The following is a 22,844-nucleotide window of genomic DNA, read 5'->3' on the forward strand; positions in this document are numbered from 1 at the left end:
TGAACTCTGGCCAAACCAGTCAGCCTTGCTAACTGGACTGGTACCAGTACATCTAGATCTGGGAGACCCAGGTGTAGCATCCCAGGGTTGCACCCTTGTGTGAGGCAACAGATGCAGTGGTCCCAGCAGACAAGGACCAACTGCTGGAAGTCTTGCAAGAGAAACAGCAGCCTTCTTCTTTTGCTTACTAGTGGTATAAGTCAAAGGGAAGGAGGTGTAAGCACCCAACAAATCTTCTTCAGGGCAGATAAGGTCAACACTGAAGACAAAGAACCAAGGAGTGCTGCCCCAGCTCCTCAGGGAACATCACCAAATACATGAGAGGTGGCAGTATACGTAGGGGCAAAGTGAGAGCTAGTTGAGGGAGAGACTGTTGAAGTTGTCACAGTTCACAGCCATCGATGCAGTCACATGAGTTACCTTCCCCAAGAGACGCAAAGAAGGCCATAACGTCCTTAAGTCTCCAAACCTTAAAGAACAGTTTGGTTACTAAGAGAGCTTTCCTTCTGCCCTGAGAAAGTGTCTGCCAGCAGAAAACTTTCCCTCTGAGTGGAACAAAGGCTCTAACAAGATACCAAAGTGATTGTCCTCTCCCTCTCACTGGATTTCACAGTATGTTAAGTGGGGTTAGCAAGGGGGGAGATGCCTCCCTTAGTGTTAAAACAGTGGGTAGAGGCTTGATGGGTAAAAAGTGCCAAAGACCTCCTTAGGTGTCATTGGAGTGTTCCCTCTGATGACAACAGGGAAACCTCCTAGCCTTCTTGTTCTTCTTCTTAGTTGCAAACTTCACCCACTGTTCTGACAGCCACTCTCAGCACTCAGAACACAGGACTGTCAGGGTTAAAGAAATACTTTCTGTTAAATATATGCAGCAAATAAAGGTCAACTTTAATACTAGACAAAAGCATCTTGTAAGGTCTGTCCTTACCAGACAGAGCCTAATAGCCACAAGATTCCTTTGGTGTTGAAGAGGAAGGCTTATATGATTTGTGAGTTCGATCTATAAATCAAATATCAAATACACAACAAATTACCAAATAACAAGCAAAAAGGCATATAGCAAAGAATACTCAAGTGCAAATGATAGTAAAAAGTAAGAAAAACAGTGCAGAGTCAGAGCAGAGAGCTGAAGGAAGCTGTCTGCATCTGACGGCAGCTGAAAGCAAAGTGGAGTGCAGACCAACAGGTGGGCAGGGCTTCTCCCTACTTGTTGGTAGTTAACTACCTTGTCAGTAAGTTTTAATGGCCATTCCAGTCCCTGTTTACAAGCCAAATCCTAATGTAAAAAACGAAGGTTTGTATTTCTATAAGAATAAAGCATATATTACGTTCTGTAGGCTGTATTAATATATGGCAACTAGAGTTACACTTAAAGGTAATAAAAAGGCATCCAAACACTTCAAAGACACTAAATAGTAACAAGTCCCAAAAAATCCATTTGGCAGGGGAACAAATTTTGTATAAAAATTTGTGCATGCACACCCAAAAATGTTGCCACCTTTGCTTTGGAGTTTGAGTTGCCTTTGTAACACCTAATGTTGTCTTATCCTCAAGCTCAAGTTTGACTAGGAAGTTTGTTTAAGACGTGGCAGTGGTAAAGATCTGAGCATCCAGGAAAAGGGCCCTCTTAGAGTACAAAGTGACTGTCCCTAAAATGATCAAGATGACAAGCTGTTTATTAAATGGAACCTCAGTTAATGGGCGTCTCCATTAGCTGACAATTCAGTTCAAGGACATCTACCCCATCAGCGGACTAGTTGCTCAGTTAAAGGGTGGACAAAGACAACCGACAAAAACATGTCTGGGATTGGGATGTCACGTGTATGTAGTTCCCAGCTGATGCAAAGGGAGGAGCTCAGCCTAGGTGTGGGTCTTGCTCAGTGTCCATCACTGCTAAACTGTCCCCTGTGCCTTTTCCGTGTTTTTTACAATTCTAGCACAAATTAGTAAATAATCACTACACCTAAGAAGGCTGGAGATGCCAGCAAAACAAAGGAAGGACATTCAATCTCTAAATCCCAAAACTAAAAAGCTATCACAGAGAGTAGGAGTAGCCGTTGGTGACGAGGCTATCGCAAGAATGTGGGGCGATCACTTCAGCACTATCCTGAATTGCATAAACGATCAAGACTCCCACAGGGATGTAGATAACCTCCTTACTGATAATATTCAGTTTCATTTTGCCGATTGTATTATGCCAGATAACATCAGCGAGGCCATAAACAACCTACCTAATAATAAATTGCCCGGCTGCAATGGTCTGCCTGCTGAAGCTTTCAAATTCTGCTATCCAATAATTTACATTTTGCTAGCTGCTCTGTTCAGGGCTTTTACTGACATCACCACCTATCTTAAAATTCTTCTGCACCCTACATCTAGTGTTATGGTAGAGTGACATCACACAGTGGTAAAACAAATTTGACTCTCAATTTTAACTGCCAGCTGAAAGTTGAGTAAGAGATATCTATTGAAGAAGCTAATGCAGCACCTTCAGATAAAGAATGAAAGGTCACATTAAGTCATGCAAGTAAGTTGAAATCTTACATCAAATGCATCCAACATTTCATCTTGAAAAACACAACAGTTTCAAGCCACACTAGGCTCTTCTTCATATGAACGTAAAAACAAGAATGCAGATACGAAAGACAAAATGAGCACAAGGAAAAAAATAATAGTAAAAACAAATATAAAAATAAGTATCACTGGCACAGAAACCACACCAAATTGGCTATTTATCTTCCAACAACATTACAAAGGATAGCTGCTTTCAAAACAAGAAAAGTGATAAGATTGTCAAGTTTGTAACATCCATCATTGAAATTCATATTAGAAATTACTTTAATAACAGTAGATTCAACAATTTTTTGTTTGAGACTTTTTATGCAACATTTCAAATTTATTCCAGTTAGTAATATGATTCAGACACATGAATGACAAGAGCATTGTTTTTATCACCTTTTCTAATTGATCTCTTGTTCAATTTGACGTTGGTATACGGAACGACCCGATTCCCCAATATAAACATTAGAATAATCTTTACAAGGAACAAAAGAAACCCCTGAAGTACAGTGAACTCGTGGCAAATTTATAACTAAAACTTTTGCTATCCTACTGGTTGACTGCATACAGCCTTGACTCCTGCCATCCCAATTCTTTCAAAGTTTGTTTATTATATTTTACATATGGGATCACTAAAGATGGCTTAACAAATTCCTAGCAGTCTAACAATAAACGGCAAAGGATCTTTCTTGCTTTAAAATTGCATTTTTTGATGAACCAAGAAGGATAACCCAGTCTCATAAAACAATCAGTCAGAAAAGAAATTTCTGCCAATAAACACAAGACTGCAAATTTTGCTGGCACGCAAGAACAAAGAGGAAAGAACAGAGATCTTAATTTTTTGTCAAGCTAAGAAAGAAAATAGACATAAATACTGCTATGTGTAGGTTTTCTAATAATGTTAATACATCCCAAAAGGCCATTTGATTATCGGATTCCCATTCACATGGGAACTTAATAGATGGACACCATTGCCCATGGTGCTGAAAAAATGTATGGAAACTATCATCGTTTAAATCACAAATTGACCAGATATCATCAGCATACCTGAACTACGGAGTATCAGGGGAAAGAATATTGCACAGTAGTTAACTTTCAAAATAATTCCACAAAGAAAGATGCTATTGTCACAAATGGCTGACGGTATCATTTATGGCTGCTAAGAGAAACACAATGTTACAATACACAGTTATGGATGAGATGGAAAGACTACTGTCCATCTTTGTTTGACAATTTCCAAGATGATGATGAAAGGCCAGACTATGAGAAGTCTAATGACTGGTATGAGGGTTATCTATAGCTTCAAGGAGGATCACCAAGTTAAAATATGCAATTAAGGAGATAACAGTGTCAAAGGTTTTATCCCTCTGACAATCTCAAAGTCTTCTGTTACATGCCGTGACTGGTATGGGGACTTTCAAGAAGCCAGCCAATACAGCATTTCCTTTAGTCAAGATGCTAGCACTACCAAGATGTACCTGGAGGTCCTGATGCAACAGCCATGATGGCAGGGAGAGCATAAAAAAAGTCTTGAATATAGTAACTCTGTGCTTCTTCCAAAAGATGACATCTGTAGTCTAGAACTAGAAACTACCCAAGGATTCAAGACTTCTTAGGATCATGTTACCATTTGATAATCCCCTTTTCGTCTTTCGTTCGAGGAACCCAAGGGCATTCAAAGGTTTGTGATGAACCAGCTTCAGGTAGTCTGGAAATCTAACTCCAAGGCATGGATGTCATCAATCATTAACCATGTCTACATGGTTGGCTATGTTTCACTGCTCCTTTATTAATTCCCTAACTTATTCTAGTTCATCATAGATATTTTTTCTATCCATCCCAAAGCCATGAGGTGTAATTCTTGCCTCTTAAAACACTCTCTAATCTAGTATATGGACTAAGAATTCATCTAAACATGCAAGGATCACAAAGATAGTCCAGTTTCATGGTGTTAGCCCTATTTGGATAGTGAAGGAGTTCTGTAAGAACTTTAGTGCTAAAGATGCAACTACAGCCACCATGCTGACTGATGCATGAAGGAAGATATGATCTGAATGCATCCATAATTTCACAGGTTTCCTGCAAGTCGAGACCATTTGTAAGGACATTGTCAGGATGTTACATGATTAATCTGGCAGAACTTACAGTGTGTTAGACATCAGTCATCTTCAAGACATCCCCAGAAAGTTCAAGAATGCTTTTAACTACCAGGAAAAACCTATACCCTTAAAAGAAGAACTGTTTAAAGGAAGGAAATTAATACTTACAACTGCCAATGAAGGTGAGGGAATGTACTTTCATACCTGTCAAACAGAACCCGTCCAGCAACAGAGAAAGTTACACTTAAAATGAGTAAAAGTACTGCCGGTAATTAATTTAATCAATACCACCAGTGAGATTAATAATAGAAATGTGTTTAAATTCATGAAACAAAGATAATTAAGGCATAAATGCGTAGTCACAAAAAATTGGGGAGGAAGAGTGCAGCTGTTTAGAATACACTGTACCAGACATACTCAGAATGACCAATTTCTTAACCATGAGCACACAGGGACCCAGATGCATATGCAGACTGGTGGAAAGGACTCCTCTTCTTCTTAGCAGTGTCTCTGGAGATTCTTGAAGTAGTGGGCAGACTATTGTAAAGTAATGGGTTTGTGTTAAAATAAATATAAAATGAAGCACAGAGAGCAGAGTCAATAACTTCAATAACATGAATATGTACTGGCAATTTTATTGACAAGTGTTTATCAACTGTGCCAAAATACAAGATTTAATTAACTGAGAAATAAACCTAATGTTAGATTTCTCTGTGTAATGTCTTCTATATTGTTGATGTAAGTCTCAAAGTGTATTACTCTAAAAAAAAGCATTTAGGTGATAAAGACCTTTAACCACATTTCAAATTTGTCATTCAGGGGAACTCGTTCCCACTTCTCTCGTTCTGCCATAGCTGTGTTGATGGCTTTTTGGACTAGCTCTGATGTAGCATAGTAAAACTGAGCAAGCCTGCAATAAATATAAGATTCATTACTCATGTATCTTAATTTCATGCCTATTCTACATACACTGATGCCCATATAAATAAACTTTGACCTTGATTAAAACAAACATTTCAAAAGTAATTTGCAATTTTTCTAGATGTAACAAACTACTGTATTTGAAATAGAAACATTATCAGTGCCAGCTAGAAATAATAACTGATGCTTACTAACAAGGTAGTTGATTGGTTAGTAGCACAGCACTGGTTTGATCATGTGGGATGGTATGAGGTTGGATTGTGGTGTAATGACGGAAAAAAGGCATGATCTCCAAGTGGTCAAATGGATGCCAAAGGGCATCCTACATCACACCCCGTGTCCACAACTAGAGAACAGAGCACCAGGAGCTTTCTCTTATGCCACATGGCAAACATTTCTATCACTGGTACTCTCAACACCCTCTCCCTATGACTTTTCCATGGCTGCTGAGCAGGTCTGTCACAACATTCCTCCTGCCCAGAATATACAGCTGACAGCATGATGGCATGGCAATCATACATGTAGCTCACCAGGAGGCTGCAGGAGGGACAGACAGTATACACCTTTGTTGACACTGGCCATTACAATTGTGTAATAGTTCATCAACACTACTGATGGCCCATCCCATGTTCTCAAATGCTTGCAGAGTTGGCAACGCTGCTCACATTTACAGCATGATAATGTGCTCCATCATTTCTTCAATGCATCTATCAGCAGAAACCTCTCTGGAGGTGGGGACTTTGATAGAACTCCTACAAAATGGTACAAGTAAAGACTGTCTCTGGAGGCCAACCAGTGCTGTTTCACACACCACTGAAGCAAGTGCTGATGGAACAGCAAGATGACAGGTGATCGAAAAGATATGCCAAAGCCAGGACTGACTGTTCTTGCTGAGACAGAAACCTCCCTGAACTTGCTGGCATGACAGCCTGAAGGAAAGATTTGTTGTTGCCTTGTCTATCTGTATGCCCAGGTACTTTGTCTACAGCCTGGGCTCCAGACCTGAAAGATGAAATCCAGGACTTCATATGGATAGGAATTAATTTTAGTGGCAGCTGAGATAGGAGCCGCTCCAATAGAGAAAAAAAAAAGACGGGTAAAAACAAAATCTTTGCCAGACTGCATCCGGTGAAAATGATGACAGTGAAGACTTTAGTGAATAAATTTTATCATTTATATTTTAGTAAGTGTTTTAATTGCTCCGTTTTATAAAGCCACTTGGCCACTTTCTACTGCAAGCATTTTATCTTTTTCTATCAGCTTCTTTATGGCCATATTGTAGACCTTGGATCTCTCTCATTCTTAGGCCTTTCTTGGCTCTCTGCAAATCTCTCAAGTGTTATCATGTTTTTCTTCAGACCTAGGCAACTTGGGTTTTGCAGTGATTGTAGGGGTGCTAGTACTGCTTACTTGTCTCTCTGCAGCATGAACTTCACCCTTCAGTCTTATCACCTAAAGTACATGTTCCAGCTGGTGTTCACTTCCAGTCTGTTTCTCAGCCTTTTAACTTACTGCTTCTCATGCCTTTTCTGCTGCTTCTCTTCCTTTATCACTCTCACTTTTGCTGTTCAGTTAAACTGCTTCAATTCATGTTCTCAAAGTCCATCTCCAGCCCCAGTTCGATGAGTTTTTGAAGCTCTGTCGCCATTGCCACTCTCTGTTACTTACCTTGTAGGCTAACACTAAGGAAAAGCCACATCAAATCATTTCCACTAATCTGATCCAGGCAAGGTCACCAAATTGTCATGGTATAAAAAAATTCTAAAAAATTTCCTGTACCTACCACAAGAAGTTGAAAGTGAATATTTCTAACCCTGTGAGGGGTCTCTATGCTGAGATGCTCTAAAAATACCTGCTAATTTTATCTAGTTATAAATTTTCTCTCTAATTTGTTTGTACTTGATATTGCAAAAATGCAATTACAGCTAACATTATATCACAGAAGATGAGAACTAAAAATAGCAACATTCCCTGAGTATATTTAGGGCCAAGGCCAAATATATACAAGATGTACTGGAATGGGGAGATGTAGCATCTTCCCTCATGAAATCTTATGGTTGACTATGACTATTATTCCTCCCCCACACTGAGCTCAGGTCTAAGTGTTGCCATAAGAGCTGCCATATGTGAAATAGTAATTATCATATGATGTGTTCTGTAGAATTGGCAGTGCAAATATTGAGCATCAATTGCTGCATGCCATCCACAAGAGGTTAAGCAAACAGCCAAAGAAGCAGGTATTGCAGGTGCTAAAGGAAAACCAAAACATTTTTACCAGCAATACAGGAAGGGCTGCTGTGAAAACATGACACTAAAGTGACAACTGAGCAGCCAGTCAAAGTGAAGCAGTATTCTTTACTGTATGCTACTAGGGAACTAATCCTGGAAAAAGTTGAAGAGATACTTGAGATGGGAGTCATTGAAAGGCCAATTTCTGCATGCTGTTCCTCAGCAATGATAATGGGAAAGAAGGATGGATCAAACAGACCCTGATGTTATGATGGTAAAACTTCACAATAGCAGACTTTTCGCCAAAGTGGACTTGAGCAAAGGATATTGGCAGATTCCAATGGAAAAGGCATCAAAGGAGAAGAATGTTCACAGTTTCAAGTGGATGTTGCCAGTTCAAGAAGGATGCTATTCAGATTAATGAACTCAGCAGCAATGTTTAACAGGGTGATGTGGAAGGTGCTAGTAGGAGCCAAGAACTCTTATAATTTTCTGGACAATAAGCTGAATCATACAGGGTCATGGGAAAATCATGTTGAGGGACTCAAGACCCTATTCCAAAGAGTGATGGAGGCAGGACTGATTTTCTGCATTCCAGGTGTTACACTGGATACAGTGAAGTGGAATTCCTCAGAAACAAGTTCAGCTGTAATAGGATCACTATGGATGGAGCAAAGTTGATGAAGATCCAGGACACAGCACCACCAAGGAACAAGACTCAGGTGAAATCATTCCTAAGTTTGACAAGCTACTACAGGAAGCTTGTGAACACCTACACAAGTCTATGGTGCCTCTGACTGACCTAGTGAAGAGGGGACAACTAAACAAGGTGAAGTGGAAGAAGCCTCAACAAAGGGCATTTGATGGACTGAAGCAGGCTTTAGGAAATGCACTGGTTCTTCGTGCACCAGACCTCAATAGGGCTTTCATCATGAAAAAGGATGTATCAAATGAAGGACTCAAGAGGCATACTACTGCAAGAGTTTCCTGATGGAATATTGCCAATTGCTTATGCAAGTAGGCAACTCGAGAAGAACAAGTGCAACTACTTTATCATCAACAAGGAGTGGCTAGCAGTAATTTTTGCAGTCAAGGATTTCCATCTGTACTTGTATAGGGTGGATTTTATGATACAGAGGATCATGAGGTGGGGCATAACACTCCGCAGCTATAAGTGTATAGCACGGAGCATCCCAGGATTACCTCAGCAAGCTAAATTGAAAAAATGTATGCGATAAATTCTTTCAACTTTTGCCCAGTGGTATCCCAGAGAGTAGCTCTATTGTACGAGTGAGAGATGGGTGTAACTATAAGTAGTGTCTAAGGAGGATAAAGCAGCAGACAGACAGCAGCAGAGCAGACAGAACAGAAGGCAGCCAATCTCACATCCCCTCCTGTCATCTCATAGAGAAAATAAGAACCCAAAGCTTCGTTTTCTGGACTTTATTTTAGCGGCAACCTCTGCCAAACCATTTTGACAAGTCACTTCTGGTATCAGGTATATTTTAGCGGCAACTGTGAGTGAACACCCATTTCTAAGACTCTGAAAGCAGTGTAAACAGAACCTCTGCCAGACCATTTTGACAAGTCACTTCCAGTATTAAGTAAAATCTTATTGTCCAAATTGTGAATAAACTTTACTTTTTTATCTTCCATTCGATGTTTTAATCACACCATATTATAGAGCCAAGAGGCCACGCCCACTAGGCTTTAATATCACACATTGTGACAGGGAAAACCCCATATAAAAGACAAAGGTTTGTATTTTTGTCAGAAAAAAAATACTTGAGCATTTGTAATCAGTAAGTCTCAAACACTTCCAATCAATGTTTAAATCATCTACTGAAATGTTTTACAGTGGCAAATGTGCCTTGAAATCACAAGAAAAGACAACAGTGTAACAAGTTACTACGCAGGCTATTTTCTTAACATTCAATGCATGTCAAAGTAATCATAATATTATACAAAAAGAAAAATATGAGCTAAGAGCAAAATGGTAATTACACAAATAATTTTAACGATACTCATGGGAAACTTAATACTGAGTACATTATGAAACAGAAAAATTTCTAACTGAAGTTTCTTTCTTCTCCTATACACTGTGAATTACAACATATGAGCATGCAAGAACAAAACCAGTAGCTATTGTGTTAACTTTCCACTTGCAGTGCTCCTCAACAATAAGTAAGTGTTCTTTTCCTACCCATACTTCTTGTTCTTTTGGTGACCATGGTTCAAAAAAAAAAGACACTGACACACTTATAGAATGAGTTTCTAATGAAAATTATGGGTCAGACTTTAAAACTTGAACTCTGGTTAGTTGCTACTTCTATATTTGCACATAAAATCATTTGCCTTTCCAATCCTCAACAAGACAGTCACAAAAGTACTCTATAACAATTGAACCCAATGGCCTCTTTGAGCATGTGCCATGAATGTTCAACCACGAGCTAATCTTTCCTCTATATCTTTGTGGGTGTTTTGTTAAAAATATTTTTTTTCTCTAGGACAAAAAGTACAAATAATTTTCGATGCTAACCCGCACTTCCTAGGACTACCTTGTTTACCACAAAATGCTCCTAGATAAAACCTCTGAAAGATGAAGATGACTAGCCTAGGACAGATAGGCGAGCAATCTGCATTGTCCGTAACGTCCGGTAACTCTCATTCTTTATTCTGTCAGTAAGCCTTTGACAACTGGAATGTGAGACAAGGGGGGACAAGCATAGATTAAGGGTCTGTATGAGACAATTACCGAATACTTTGGCAGATTAGACGAGAGAAAGCATCAAAAACACTCTAGAATATCGAATTGCCTTACTGTCCAAAAAAAGAACATTGAAATTGAAATCAAAACGACCCTTCACTGGCCTTTTAGCTACCTGTACGTCAAACACTCAACAGATAAATATATTGATCCAGAATTAATATCTCAAAGTTTTATATCCTATATTAGTATATTATTATTATTATTATTATTATTATTATTATTATTATTATTATTATTATTATTATTAACGTATAAACTATAACGATGCAGTAAAGAAGTGTGCAGTGACAGAAAGTCATTAAAATCATTTATTTTCGTTGGTGTTTAAGCCTCTAAACAGTAGTTAAATAGGGGAAATTATGTGATTGCCAACCAATAATTACTGTCAAGCAGCTTTATGTTATGGTAAATATATAAACAATAATCAATGTCGGTAGTAACCAAAACTAACAAAATGTACGTTATTTATAACTACAGTATGATGTTCACTGAGAATACAGTGGGTATTGTAGTAAGGGGGAGGGGGGAGGGATCTTACACTTCCTATATAAGCTAAAACCGGACCTGACCAGCGCAAGAGAAAAGATCTGTTGCCCATGTGCTCAGCCTTGTAATATATTATATCTGCATCTTGTACAACCCTTTGGGTGGATGCCCTACTTTCCGCTGGATGTCAACTCTCACTGAGAGAGGAAGGTGATGGTTACTTTTTCTTCCTACCTGGAATCATCCCCGTAAAAAAGAACCACTTAACCCGCTTCTATGACAGGCACCATAGAACATGTGTCGCATCCCATAAAAAAGCTAGCAAGCTTTTACATCCCAATAATCTCTCCCACCCCTTACCCAACAATTTAAAATAGCACTGACAACCAAATTGTGCTTAAACTGGATGAAGCTAATAAAACTCGTATATTATAAGCACAAATCGTTATGGATATCAATATTCTTCACGATGTTTCTCCCAAAGCTCAAGTTTAACAACACATCTCTCGACTCTTTCGGAAAAGGAGCCACTTTGCAAAGTACACCCTGACACCACATAATTGCAGCACCCCAAAAGGCCACCCCTGAGCCACTGCCTTGTTTCAAAATTAGACGTGTTTTAGGTTATTCATATTTTCACCTTTTCATTTGAGATGCAATTCCATTTTCATAATGCTTAGCTCCAACTCCATTTCCATAATGTCTAGTTTACATGTACTCATCAGTCAGTCAAAGGTCATTCCGAGAGTGGTGACTGAATATTTTAACAGGTCTAGGCTGTTCATTCACTATTGATCAGATCCTTGGGACGAGATGTAAATAGGCCAACTTTAATCAAAACTTAGTGTGAGTGGCAGTATTTATCCTCGAATCTGTTTGTACTGTAAGGTGTCAAAGAAACGAGCAGGTAAAGGTTACTGCTGATTTATTACAGATCCAGGCGGCTTATATTGCGGCCGACTGACGCCGGGCCGTGAGAGACAATGGAATTGACTGTGACCTGAAATCGAAACAATAAACAATAATATACAGTGAGCAGTACAAATTACAATACGAAACATACAGAGACACAATATAGATACAGTCTTGATGCCTGTGAATGAAGAAACATGTGATACACAATGTGTGACATTAGTATAAAATACCATAAAGTAAAAATGATTAAAATGCGTGACCTGGCACGTTTTAGGCGTGACTAATTTAGCTTGAAGAAAACGGGAAGTCACCAAAGAAAACAAGCTCAGCGGAGACTTAATTAATGGCGCCGCCGAAACACTATCCTGGCGCCGGTGGTGACTTTACAAATCTCCCAAGACGAGGGGACGCGTCTGATTAATCCCTGTACCTGGTGGGGCGCTGAAGGGTGCCGCGGCTCCTTGAGGATAACTGAGGGCCTCCTGCCTGTGAGGCTGCTGTTTGGGCGGTCCCTTCCTGGGGCGGCGCGCCTGCGGTGGTGAGGGCGTGCTGGAGTGCGTTTGGGCGGAAGGGGTGCTGCGGCGCTGCTGGGACTCTCCGACAGGAAGGCGGGCTTTAGCCGGTCTATGGAAACCCAGTCGTTCCTGCCTGGGAGTGCCAGCCGAACGCCTTGCTGTTCCGTTCCAGCACGCGGAAGGGTCCCCTGTAGGGCTTAGTTAGTGGTGGACGGACGGCGTCGACTCTGGCGAAGCGTGGGTGGCGGATGACAGCTGTGGCGGCATGAAGGTGGTTGCTCTGTCGATGTATGGCGCCTGCAAGGCGAACTTGCCGGCCACGTCCACGGGCCTCTGCAGAGATGGGGAGTGGCGACCATCCGTCCACGAGCTCTCCCGGCACCACGAGGGTTCCCCATAGGTTTGTTCAGCTGCGGATGGGGTGCCGTCGGCTCTGGGGGCGGTCCTCAACCGAGGAGGACCCACGGCAGCTGATGTTTCCAGTCCTCGGCGGTGCAGCGGGCCATGAGGATGATTTTAAGGACCTGTGGAACCGTTCGACCAGGCCGTTGGCCGCTGGGTTGTATGCTGTGGTGGTGTGGTGCGTGGTTCCCAGCAGTTGAGCCAGGGCAGACCACAGCTCGGAGAGGAAGCGGGGCCCCTGTCGGTTGTGATGTGGTCCGGGGCGCCGGCGGCTAACCCAACTGGAGAGCAGGGCCTCGGCGCACGCCGCGCTGGCGGTGGCTTCTTGCATGGGCGTGGCCGGGCCACCTCGTTGAACGGTCTACCACCGTGAGGAGGTATCTGGATCCGCCTGATGGGGAAGGGGCCCGACGACGTCGATGTGGATGTGGCGAAGCGGCGCTCTGGTTGTGGGAACTCGCCTACCCCGACTGCGTGTGACGACCCACTTTACTGGTCTGGCACTGCAGGCACTGTTTTGCCCAGGCTGTGGCGTCCTTTTGCACCCGTGCCAGACGAACTTTTTGAAAGCAGTTTGGCTGTGGTCCTGCCGGAGGGTGTGAGAGGCTGTGGATGATGTCAAATACCTGGCGGCGTGAGGCTGGAACCAAAGGGCGGGGCTGGCCTGTGCTGATGTCACAGAGCAGGCTGGGACCTCCGGGGCGCGGGTCACGTCCGCCACTTGAGGGATGTGATGGCGGTGCGGTATGCTGGGGTTTCTGGGTCGGCGGCCTGTTCTCTGGCGAGGTCCTGGTAATCTACACCAAGTTGCACTGCGTTCAACTCGACTCTGGAGAGGCGTCTGCTCTGGATTTTTCTTGCCGGGAGGTACCTGACGGAACAGGTAAATTCGGCTATGGCTGAGAGGTGGCGCTGCTGTCTGGAAGACCATGCGTCCCCTTGCTTCGTGAAAAGCGTGAACCAGTGGCTGGTGGTCTGTGAAGATTGTGAAGGGCGTCCCCTCCAGGAGGAACTTGAAGTGCCGAACTGCGCGGTACATCACGCAGAGTTCCCTGTCGAAGGTGCTGTATCGGGACTCTGCGGGATTGAACTTCTTGCTGAAGAAGGCGATGGGCTGGGGGCGCCGTTGATAATTTGCTCCAGAACAGCACCGCAGGCAACGTTACTGGCGTCTGTCGTCAGCTGGAGGGGAGCCTTGGGATCTGGTGTGCCAAGGCGGTTGCCTTGGTGAGGGCGGCCTTCGTCCGGGAAAAGGCCTGCTGCTGGCTGGGTCCCCAAGACAGGGACTTGGTTGACCTCTTAGGACTTCCGTCAGGGGGCCGTGGTGTGCGCGATCCCGGGATGAAGCGCCTGTAGAAGTTTACCATCCCAAGGAACTCCTGGACGGCCTTGATGGAGGTGGGTGTCGGGAACTTTGCTACGGCTGCCACCTTCGATGTAAGAGGGCGGACGCCTGTCGGAGATACCTCGTGGCCCAGGAACTCTGCTTTCTGGGCGCCAATGTACACTTGTCAAAATGGACGACGAGGCCGTTTTCTTGGAGGCGCTGGAGGACTGCTTTGATGTGCCTCTGGTGTTCGCTGTGAGACCTGGAAAATATGAGAATGTCGTCGACGAGCAGACGCAGAATTTTAGGTCCCCAGGATGCTGTCCATGAGCCGCTGGAAGGTGGCCCCATGCGTTCCTCAGCCCGAAGGTGGAGAAGGCGAACACATAGGACCCGAAGGGCGTGATGATGGCTGTCTTTGGTATGTCCTCTGGCGCAACAGGTACCTGAAAATAAGATTTAAGAAGGTCCAATTTAGTGAATATTTTGGCCCCGTGAAAGGAGGCCGTAAGGTCTTGCATATTGGGCAGAGGGTAGTGGTCGGGCTCCGTTGCAATGTTGAGCCGTCTGTAGTCGCCGCAGGGTCTCCAGGAGCCGTCCGGTTTCTGCACCATGTGGAGGGGGAGGCCCATGGACTGGAGGCTTTCCTGCAGATGCCCATCCGTTCCATCTCCGCGAATGCTTTTTCGCCTCCTGCAGGCGCTGAGGGGGGAAGCCTGCGGAACTTCGCATGTCGGGGGCCCTTTAGTCACTATATGGTGGTATATGCCGTGCTTGGCTGGGGCCCGGGGACTTGGCAAAGCTCGGGCTTAAACACCTCGGGAACTCCGACAGAAGGTGTGCGTACTGGTGGGGGCGACGGCGCTGATGGTGGGTCTGGGTCCCGCCGTTAACGGGAGAGACCGGCAGGAGTCGGTGTCGGGGAGGCGCTGCGCCCCACGCCGACTAGCAGGCGAAGTCGCCAGAAAATCGGCCCCAGGGTGGGGTTCCTCGTCCGCAACGATGAAGTCCCAGGAGTAATTCTGGCCAAGGATGGAGATCGACAGGAGCCTGGTGCCGTAGGAGAGGATGGGGTTCCGTTGGCGGCCGTCAGGAAGGCGGCGGGTCTGGTGTCTGGTTGCGGTCCTCTCTGGATGCTGGGAAGACCGACTTGAAGGCTCCTGTGTCGACCAGCATCATCCTGCCGGAGACGGTGTCGCGGACGTAAAACCTACTGTTTTTGAGGCCCTGGGTTCTTCGGCTGCCATGGCGGCCTGTCCTGCTGGCCGCGCCACCGTTTTGAGCGGTTGAACGAGCAGGGCGGCAGGCAGTTTCGGGCGTCCTTTCCGAACCACTTGTGATAGCGACAGAAGCCGGGGACCACCGTCTACTGTGGTTCGGTGGGCGTTTGTTGGCGATGGCGTTGACGGGCTGCTCTACGTCCTCTTCAGGCTGGACGGAGCTGACCGGCTGAGTGGCGGTTTTAGCCGCTGTGAAGCCTTGACGGAGTCTGTGAGGTGTTGTGCCGCCTCTATGAGGTCCTCGACAGGCATGGTGTAGGGTGAGCGATCTGGTTGCGTACTTCCGGGAGGAGTTGGCGAAGGAGAATTTCCCGTCTGAAGCTTATCTCCTGCCGCTTGTTCGTGCCACCCGAGACTGGTGTTGACAGGAGATCTCGACCATGCCCCAAGCGTCTCTTGGATCGAGGTCGTGGCGTGGAGTTATTGGCAAGGTCGATAGCACGGGCGGCCCGCTCGGCGATGGGCAGGAGCAAGCTTCGAGGAGGAACTTTTTGTGGTGCTGTATGTGAGGGTGAGTGTTTGGTACCCGCGAGATGAGTTTGTTGTACACGTCCTCCGGAAGGGCGTTGAGCACTGTGTCGGCCTGTAGGATTTCGTCCGTGAGGTCCAGCGATTCTGAAGTGGCTCTCCACCCTGCGCAGCCACCTCGATGGGTTGCCCTGCGTGGCGGCGGCAGCTTTAGGGTGAGGGCGGCCCGCGATTGTGTTGCCCGGCCGTCGTGTGTTCGGGCGCTGGTGTGGAGTTGCGGGGAGGGCCTCGATGCGGGGCGGCGCGGCTGCGATGGGGGAGGTAGGTAAACCTCGGAGGCCGCGGGGTCGCGTTTAACTGCATGAAGGAGGGGATATCCGCGTCCATGCTCGCTCCTTTGACCCCTTACTGGAGTAGGATACTCGCGTCAGTGCGCACTTTTCGTGCGCCGTGGTTCCGCTAGTGGCGCTGGTGGGGTGCGCCGGCGAGTCAGCACGCTCAAACGCTGGTTACAGCGCCGTGTTTAGGCCGCTAAGAGCGTTTTTGGAGAAATCCTGGAGCCAAGACTGAGTCGCCGTGTGAGTCCGCTAATGGCTCGGGATACTCCGGGGTCACCACTGTAATGTGTCAAAGAAACGAGCAGGTAAAGGTTACTGCTGATTTATTACAGATCCAGGCGGCTTATATTGCGGCCGACTGACGCCGCCGTGAGAGACAATGGAATTGACTGTGACCTGAGGTCGAAACAATAAACAATAATATACAGTGAACGAAGTGCGAATTACAATACAAAACATACAGAGACACAATATAGATACAGTCTTGATGCCTGTGAATGAAGAAACATGTGATACACAATGTGTGACATTCGTATAAATACCATAAAGTAAAAATGATTAAAATGCGTGACCTGGCACGTTTTAGGCGTGACTAATTTAGCTTGAAGAAAACGGGAAGTCACCAAAGAAAACAAGCTCAGCGGAGACTTAATTAATGGCGCCGCCGAAACACTATCCTGGCGCCGAATTGGTGACTTTACAGTACGACCAAATTGTTACAATAAGTCGTTGGTTTCGGTTAAAATGAGGATATCACCCGACATACCTAATATGTATTTCAGGAAGTTTGAGTCATCGTTTTTTGCCGATATCTTTCAAATTAATTGATGGATCGGTGTGTTACTTTGCAACAGTGTTTCACACCTTCCCCTAATTTTTAGCAATAAATTCAATTTCCAAATTCAGCTTTTTCGGGCACTTTACTCTTGAATTTGATGGGGTAACCAGCAAACTGATCAACGTTTTCGGACACAGGAGCTTGGGTCCCACTGAACTTGTCTTGAGTATCTGCTAATAGTAAATTCCTCACTACCGCCAACTTTCCTCTTCGACTCCACCATTGAGCTTCTCCCCACTCTTCCTTGACGTCATTACACCCCATGGCGTATGATACTTTCTTCTTGAATGTGATTGTTTTGATTTTGTCTGCGTAATTTTGTGATGAAAAGTTATTTCATGTTTATTCTAAATTCACTGTTCTACACATAATAAAAAAAATAATGGGTTAAAATCACAGAACAGTTTATAACCATTTGAGACACTGTACACCATATCATAGATGTATGTCAATAAATCAGTTTTATCTTTCCCTTATTCGATTTTATATATGACCATGAAATATAACCATAAGCAATATCTTACATAATCAGATTTATTCTTAATTTTTGGGTAGCTTTCTCCCAGATGTAAACTTCAAGAAGACATATAGCAAATGCATTTCTGCATCCACGTGGACATTTCAACATGTAAGCTATAACTCTGAACTGCGATGTGACAGCCCTCTCTGTGGTTACTGGACACAAGGGTGACAAACCCGTCGTTTAACCATACATTTCATTCATCAACTACAAAGATTTCGGAAACCCCTAATTTCTGTAAAACCATGTGGGTCGTTTGCTCATTTCATCCTACATTCCTCAGTTGAAAAGTTGCAATGCTAATATGTGCCTGAAAACATTCCATTACATAACAATTATTGAAGAACACACACACACACACACACACAGAGGGTGGAGAATGACTGAAAAGACAGACAGGGAAGTGAGGTTTAAAGAATGAGGAAGGGTGGGTGATGGTAGGGACAAGTACCCCAAGGGTGCTTATCCGAATGAATTCGTAAATCTTGACTGGCTGGGCTTGGCTGTCCTGAAATTCAAGAGTAAAGTGTCTTTAAAATCTTTTTGGACATGGAATTTTTTTTATCAAAGATTAGGGGAGGGTGTGAGAAACTCTGTTTCAAAATACCATACCAATCAACTGACTGGTTTGAAAGATCAATATTGGCAAAAAACGCTGACTCAAACTTACTGTAGGTGGGTTTACCACTTCACCTCGACCATATCTGGATATGGGAGTCTTCATTCTTACCTTGCTTAGCGTTAAGTAAAAGCCAAAAATGTCTAATATTTAGACTAATCAATGCTTTTGGGCTAAATTCACTGAACTTTATAGGGATACTCTGTGTCTATGGAATGTTAAGAGTCACATATTCCGACAGAAACTTTACAAAACAGGGGTTAAGAAATTTTGGTAAAAAAAAAAAGACAAAATTCCCTAATGACTATAAAGAAATGGTTGACAAAAAAAAAAAAAAAAAAAAAAAAAAAAATTAACAACATGCGGAGTTTTTCGAAAAGAACAAAATAAAGTAGAGGTTTCAAAGATAAGATGTGGGTGCCGCTAGAGCATCAGTCATTTTTGAGGTATTTCAAATTTATTTTATTTTTAAAGGATGTAGAAACACCACGCCAATGTGTCCGATACAGAACTGGTAAGTAAATTGTAATTTGTAATTTGTTCTTTATTAGACGTAAGTTGTTACAGATTTACATTATATAATTTATTTATTACATGAAAATAAGAATTTCAGAAACAATATCAAAGAGTAGACTTATAAGAATTATTTGAATGTATCTGTGAATATTACAGATAATAATTTTCCATGAAAACAGAAAATAATTAAAAGGTAATGTGTTTAAAAATTTTTAAACCATACGTGATTGCCATCCAGTTGCACATCTGCATTAAAATAGTGATGGTAGGCTCTGACACAGCTTCATTTTCCCAAATCAGAGCAACTTGCTTGACAATGCCAGCCTATGGCTGTAACAAGGACAAGGTGTTTGAAAAGCAGATCCCCAGTCCATGGGCGCCTGCCCCACTTAAACCTTGGAAAAACAATATATACAGTATATATTTACATATATAAAACGATGTGAAATTTCATTTGTTTCCCTTTATTTAATTCTAACATTTCCCAATTTTTTTTGCAATTGGTTTTCGTATTCATCAATGACGTAATTTATTCATTTGAAGTACCAATCCTTTAAATCGAAAGTTATTTACCTCTATATTAATTTTTGAATGGATTATGATATTGGCTTGCCATAAAAATGTGACTTGAAATCATTATGAAATGATATCGATTACATCATGTCATACGCGTATGGGCCACGCAGATAATCTCTCTCTCTCTCTCTCTCTCTCTCTCTCTCTCTCTCTCTCTCTCTCTCTCTCTCTCTCTCTCTCTCTCTCTCTTTATTCATTAAAGCAATGCAGGCGCTGATACTGTTTTTGGAATTAACCTGCTAGTTCAAAGGGTCAAAAGTGTTTGTCTGCTTGATACCGGAAACTATCAATGTATGTATAAAGATTTGACCCCCTTGGAAAATATGCTGCGGGCTCCCGCCCATGCCCCAGTCTGCTTGTCATCAGCAACATCCTGTCTCAACTGCTGGGCAAAGTTGAGAAGCAGGTACCTTCCAGACAGGCTGCGTTCTGTCCAGCTCATCAAAACTGACGGCTCCTGAATTCCATCATCCGGCTCTGTCTTTGCTGCAGGCTCTGCTACTGTTTCAAATTTGAGACCAGAAAAATGCTTACTTACTCAAAGCCACAAGAAGAACAGAGAAGCGAAGATACTTCAGCATTTATAGTGTGCCCATGTACTTGTGATTGTTTATATTGTACATAATGTATTTTTTTCAATTGCCACTGTTACGTGGGTTTATTTATGTATGATCATAATTTCAGTCAACATTGGATGTATACGTAAATAATACATTTATTGGCCCAGTCAATACTCTACAGATTGAGATCTGCCCATTCTATTTCACAATCCGCAGGTAGCCTTCAGGTGTAAATTTCAAATGGCCTATCTAATATGATCCATAGTATGTCCTACAAATTACACTGTGTACAGTACATGTTGTCATCAGTGTCTGTGTTACAGTAGATAATGCAATAGTGCATCCGCCTTGCAGTATTTGTATTATTTCCTGTATAATTGCACTGTAAATGATTGTGATTGTAAATAAATGACAAAAGAATAACTGTCTTACATAATTATATTAAACAATGTTGGATGTCAGTGTAAATAATAGTGTACGATGTTCTACATTATTGTTAAAGTCACACACACACACACACACATATATATATATATATATATATATATATATATATATATATATATATATATATATATATATATATATATACATCTTTTAAAATACTAAAGAACCTGTGTGTGTGTGTGTTTGAATAGTAATTGTGACAGTGTGTGTGTGTATATATATACAATAAATTATTCTAATGAAGTATTGCGGTTTTTGATAATAGTTAAAAAAAGCCAAGAATACTGAATTTATCTCAAAAAGTAATGATGTAAAATAAATTATATTTAAGTAAGGGTTGAAGGTTTGACCCATTTCGTGGCCATAATTTTGACAGGTGTAAGGTGTCATTGAAGGAATTTGACTGCCATAACATGATGTCATATGAACTAACTACGTAACTGTTTGAGTAAATGCCACTAAATTGCACACATGCATATTTTCATTAATACTGCAATGTGTGTACTGAAAGAGCAACAGTATTTTGTTGTGAATGCTCTTCAGGCCAGCCAGGAAAATGCAGTATGAGTGATGGTGAGGCTGTCAGACTGGCCCTGTCATGCATTCAAATACTGTTTCTTCCACGCTAAAAGAAGGAATGTATGGCTGTCCTTTCAACCCATCATAATATCGAAAATAGATATATCAACTTGACTCTGCTGTCTACACTGCTCTAAGCTAATAGTTATGCCCAATGGCCGTTTTGGAGCGCTGCATACCTTGCCCTAAAAGTAAACAAACATGGCTTCCTGTTATAATCCAATGGGAAGCCTGGAAGTGACGTGGCTTGTAAATACAAACTCTGATCAAACCTCAATTCAAATGCAAAAATAATAAAAAAAGGAAAACATTTGTTATAACATTAATATTGCTTGCAATGCAACCATAAATTTTGAAATAATCCAATTTGTTGTTTTTACTCCTCAACGATGAAAAAAATATAAATAAGTAAATACGAAACTGTTACTAGAGCTAGAACGCATTCACCAATATCCGCGACCTCAAGATTTACTTCAGCTTCAAATCGACGCTGAGACGGTAACATGGCAGCTACGTCGGCAGATCAGTTCACGGAGTTTATTGAACGTCGTAGGAAAGCGAAATGAGGATTATCATAAATTAGTTGGAAAATTACAGGAGAAGGATGCAATATATATATATATGTATATATGTATATATATATATATATATATATATATATATATATATATATATATATATATATATATATATATATATATATATATATATATATGTATATATATATATATATATATATATATATATGTATGTATATATATATATATATATATATATACTGTATGTTATTATAATTAGCAAGAACTCGCTAGCAAATTGCTTCCTCCTTTTTTTTTTTTTTTTTTTTACTGTCTGCCGATCGATATTTCGCATGGTCAGAATACAAGGGATGAAAACCGATTGTAGGCCACTCCCTTTAAGTAGGTAATTCCTTTTCGAGGCCAAAGTGAATCTGTCTGGCTGCTTCTTTTCAGACCAGCTGAACATGACTCAACTCCCTATGTGCTGGACGTGCCCCCTGCCCCATAGGAGGAGATAAAAGCGACAAACAGACCAAGGCTCGCTCTCAGACGCGTGCTGGACGAGATGGTGTGAAGAAGACCCCAAACCACCGCCATGCCCCTGGCCCAACGATGCCCTTAGCTCCTAACCACGTGGCCTCTCAAAGTATATTTTTCCCTCGTGCACTTCACCCGCCAACCACGTGTTCCCTTTGAGGCTGGCCAGACCGATGACCCACTCCATTTGCTGGGCGTTTCATGAAGTTCCCATGCCTTGCCCTTTAAGTTGAAGCCCCTGCATCCTACCATGTGGAAGATCGCACTCGCACTCGGAAATCGCAAGTCATCCACGGACCGCCTTCTGCGCTGGAACCAAACCTGCCTTACGGTAAAGTGCTCTGGAAAGACATCCATTCAGTCACGCTTTTTCTCGTAACATTTACTTAATTTGAGTGCCAGTAATCACCGAATCTCTTGTCAAATGTCCGTGCTCCTCAAGTGTCGGCAGTGCTAAGCCATTATTTTCATTACTGGCGTATAATGTGCATATCTCTCATTTCAGAGGGACCCTATATCGTGGAATCTTCATGGACTGTGTCTGGAATCCCCCTAGTTTCATTCATCCTGTAGGAATCCCCTTCAGGATCAATAATCTACTTGCATTCCTCTTTCCCGTACTAATGTTATTTATGTAAATACACTCCTGTAAGTTTGCCCATGTGTTTATGTAATATTTTCCTTCAGTAGTAAGAGCCTTACGCTCACATGAAATTCCCCCTTTTTCCTCTTGTTTTATGTTTCCCTGGTCCCACGAAGTCGGAATCACAAGGCTAAATTACCTGAATTTGTTGCTACCTGTCGCACAGAGAATATTTCAAA

At 42.5% G+C, this 22,844-nt stretch overlaps 1 protein-coding gene across 3 annotated transcripts in view; it reads right to left on the reverse strand.

The window, feature by feature from the left end:
• The window catches only part of P5CDh1 (delta-1-Pyrroline-5-carboxylate dehydrogenase 1), a 196,169-nt gene that overhangs the window by 88,406 nt on the left and 84,919 nt on the right, over positions 1-22,844 (reverse strand). For all 3 annotated transcript variants that reach the window (XM_067110189.1, XM_067110190.1, XM_067110188.1), the window contains exon 4: positions 5,448-5,568. In XM_067110189.1, the coding sequence (XP_066966290.1) occupies positions 5,448-5,568 (121 nt within the window). The remainder of the gene's footprint in view (positions 1-5,447; positions 5,569-22,844) is intronic.

Source organism: Macrobrachium rosenbergii, chromosome 10 (assembly GCF_040412425.1).
Source record: "Macrobrachium rosenbergii isolate ZJJX-2024 chromosome 10, ASM4041242v1, whole genome shotgun sequence".
In the NCBI taxonomy this organism is placed as follows: Eukaryota; Metazoa; Arthropoda; class Malacostraca; order Decapoda; family Palaemonidae; genus Macrobrachium; species Macrobrachium rosenbergii.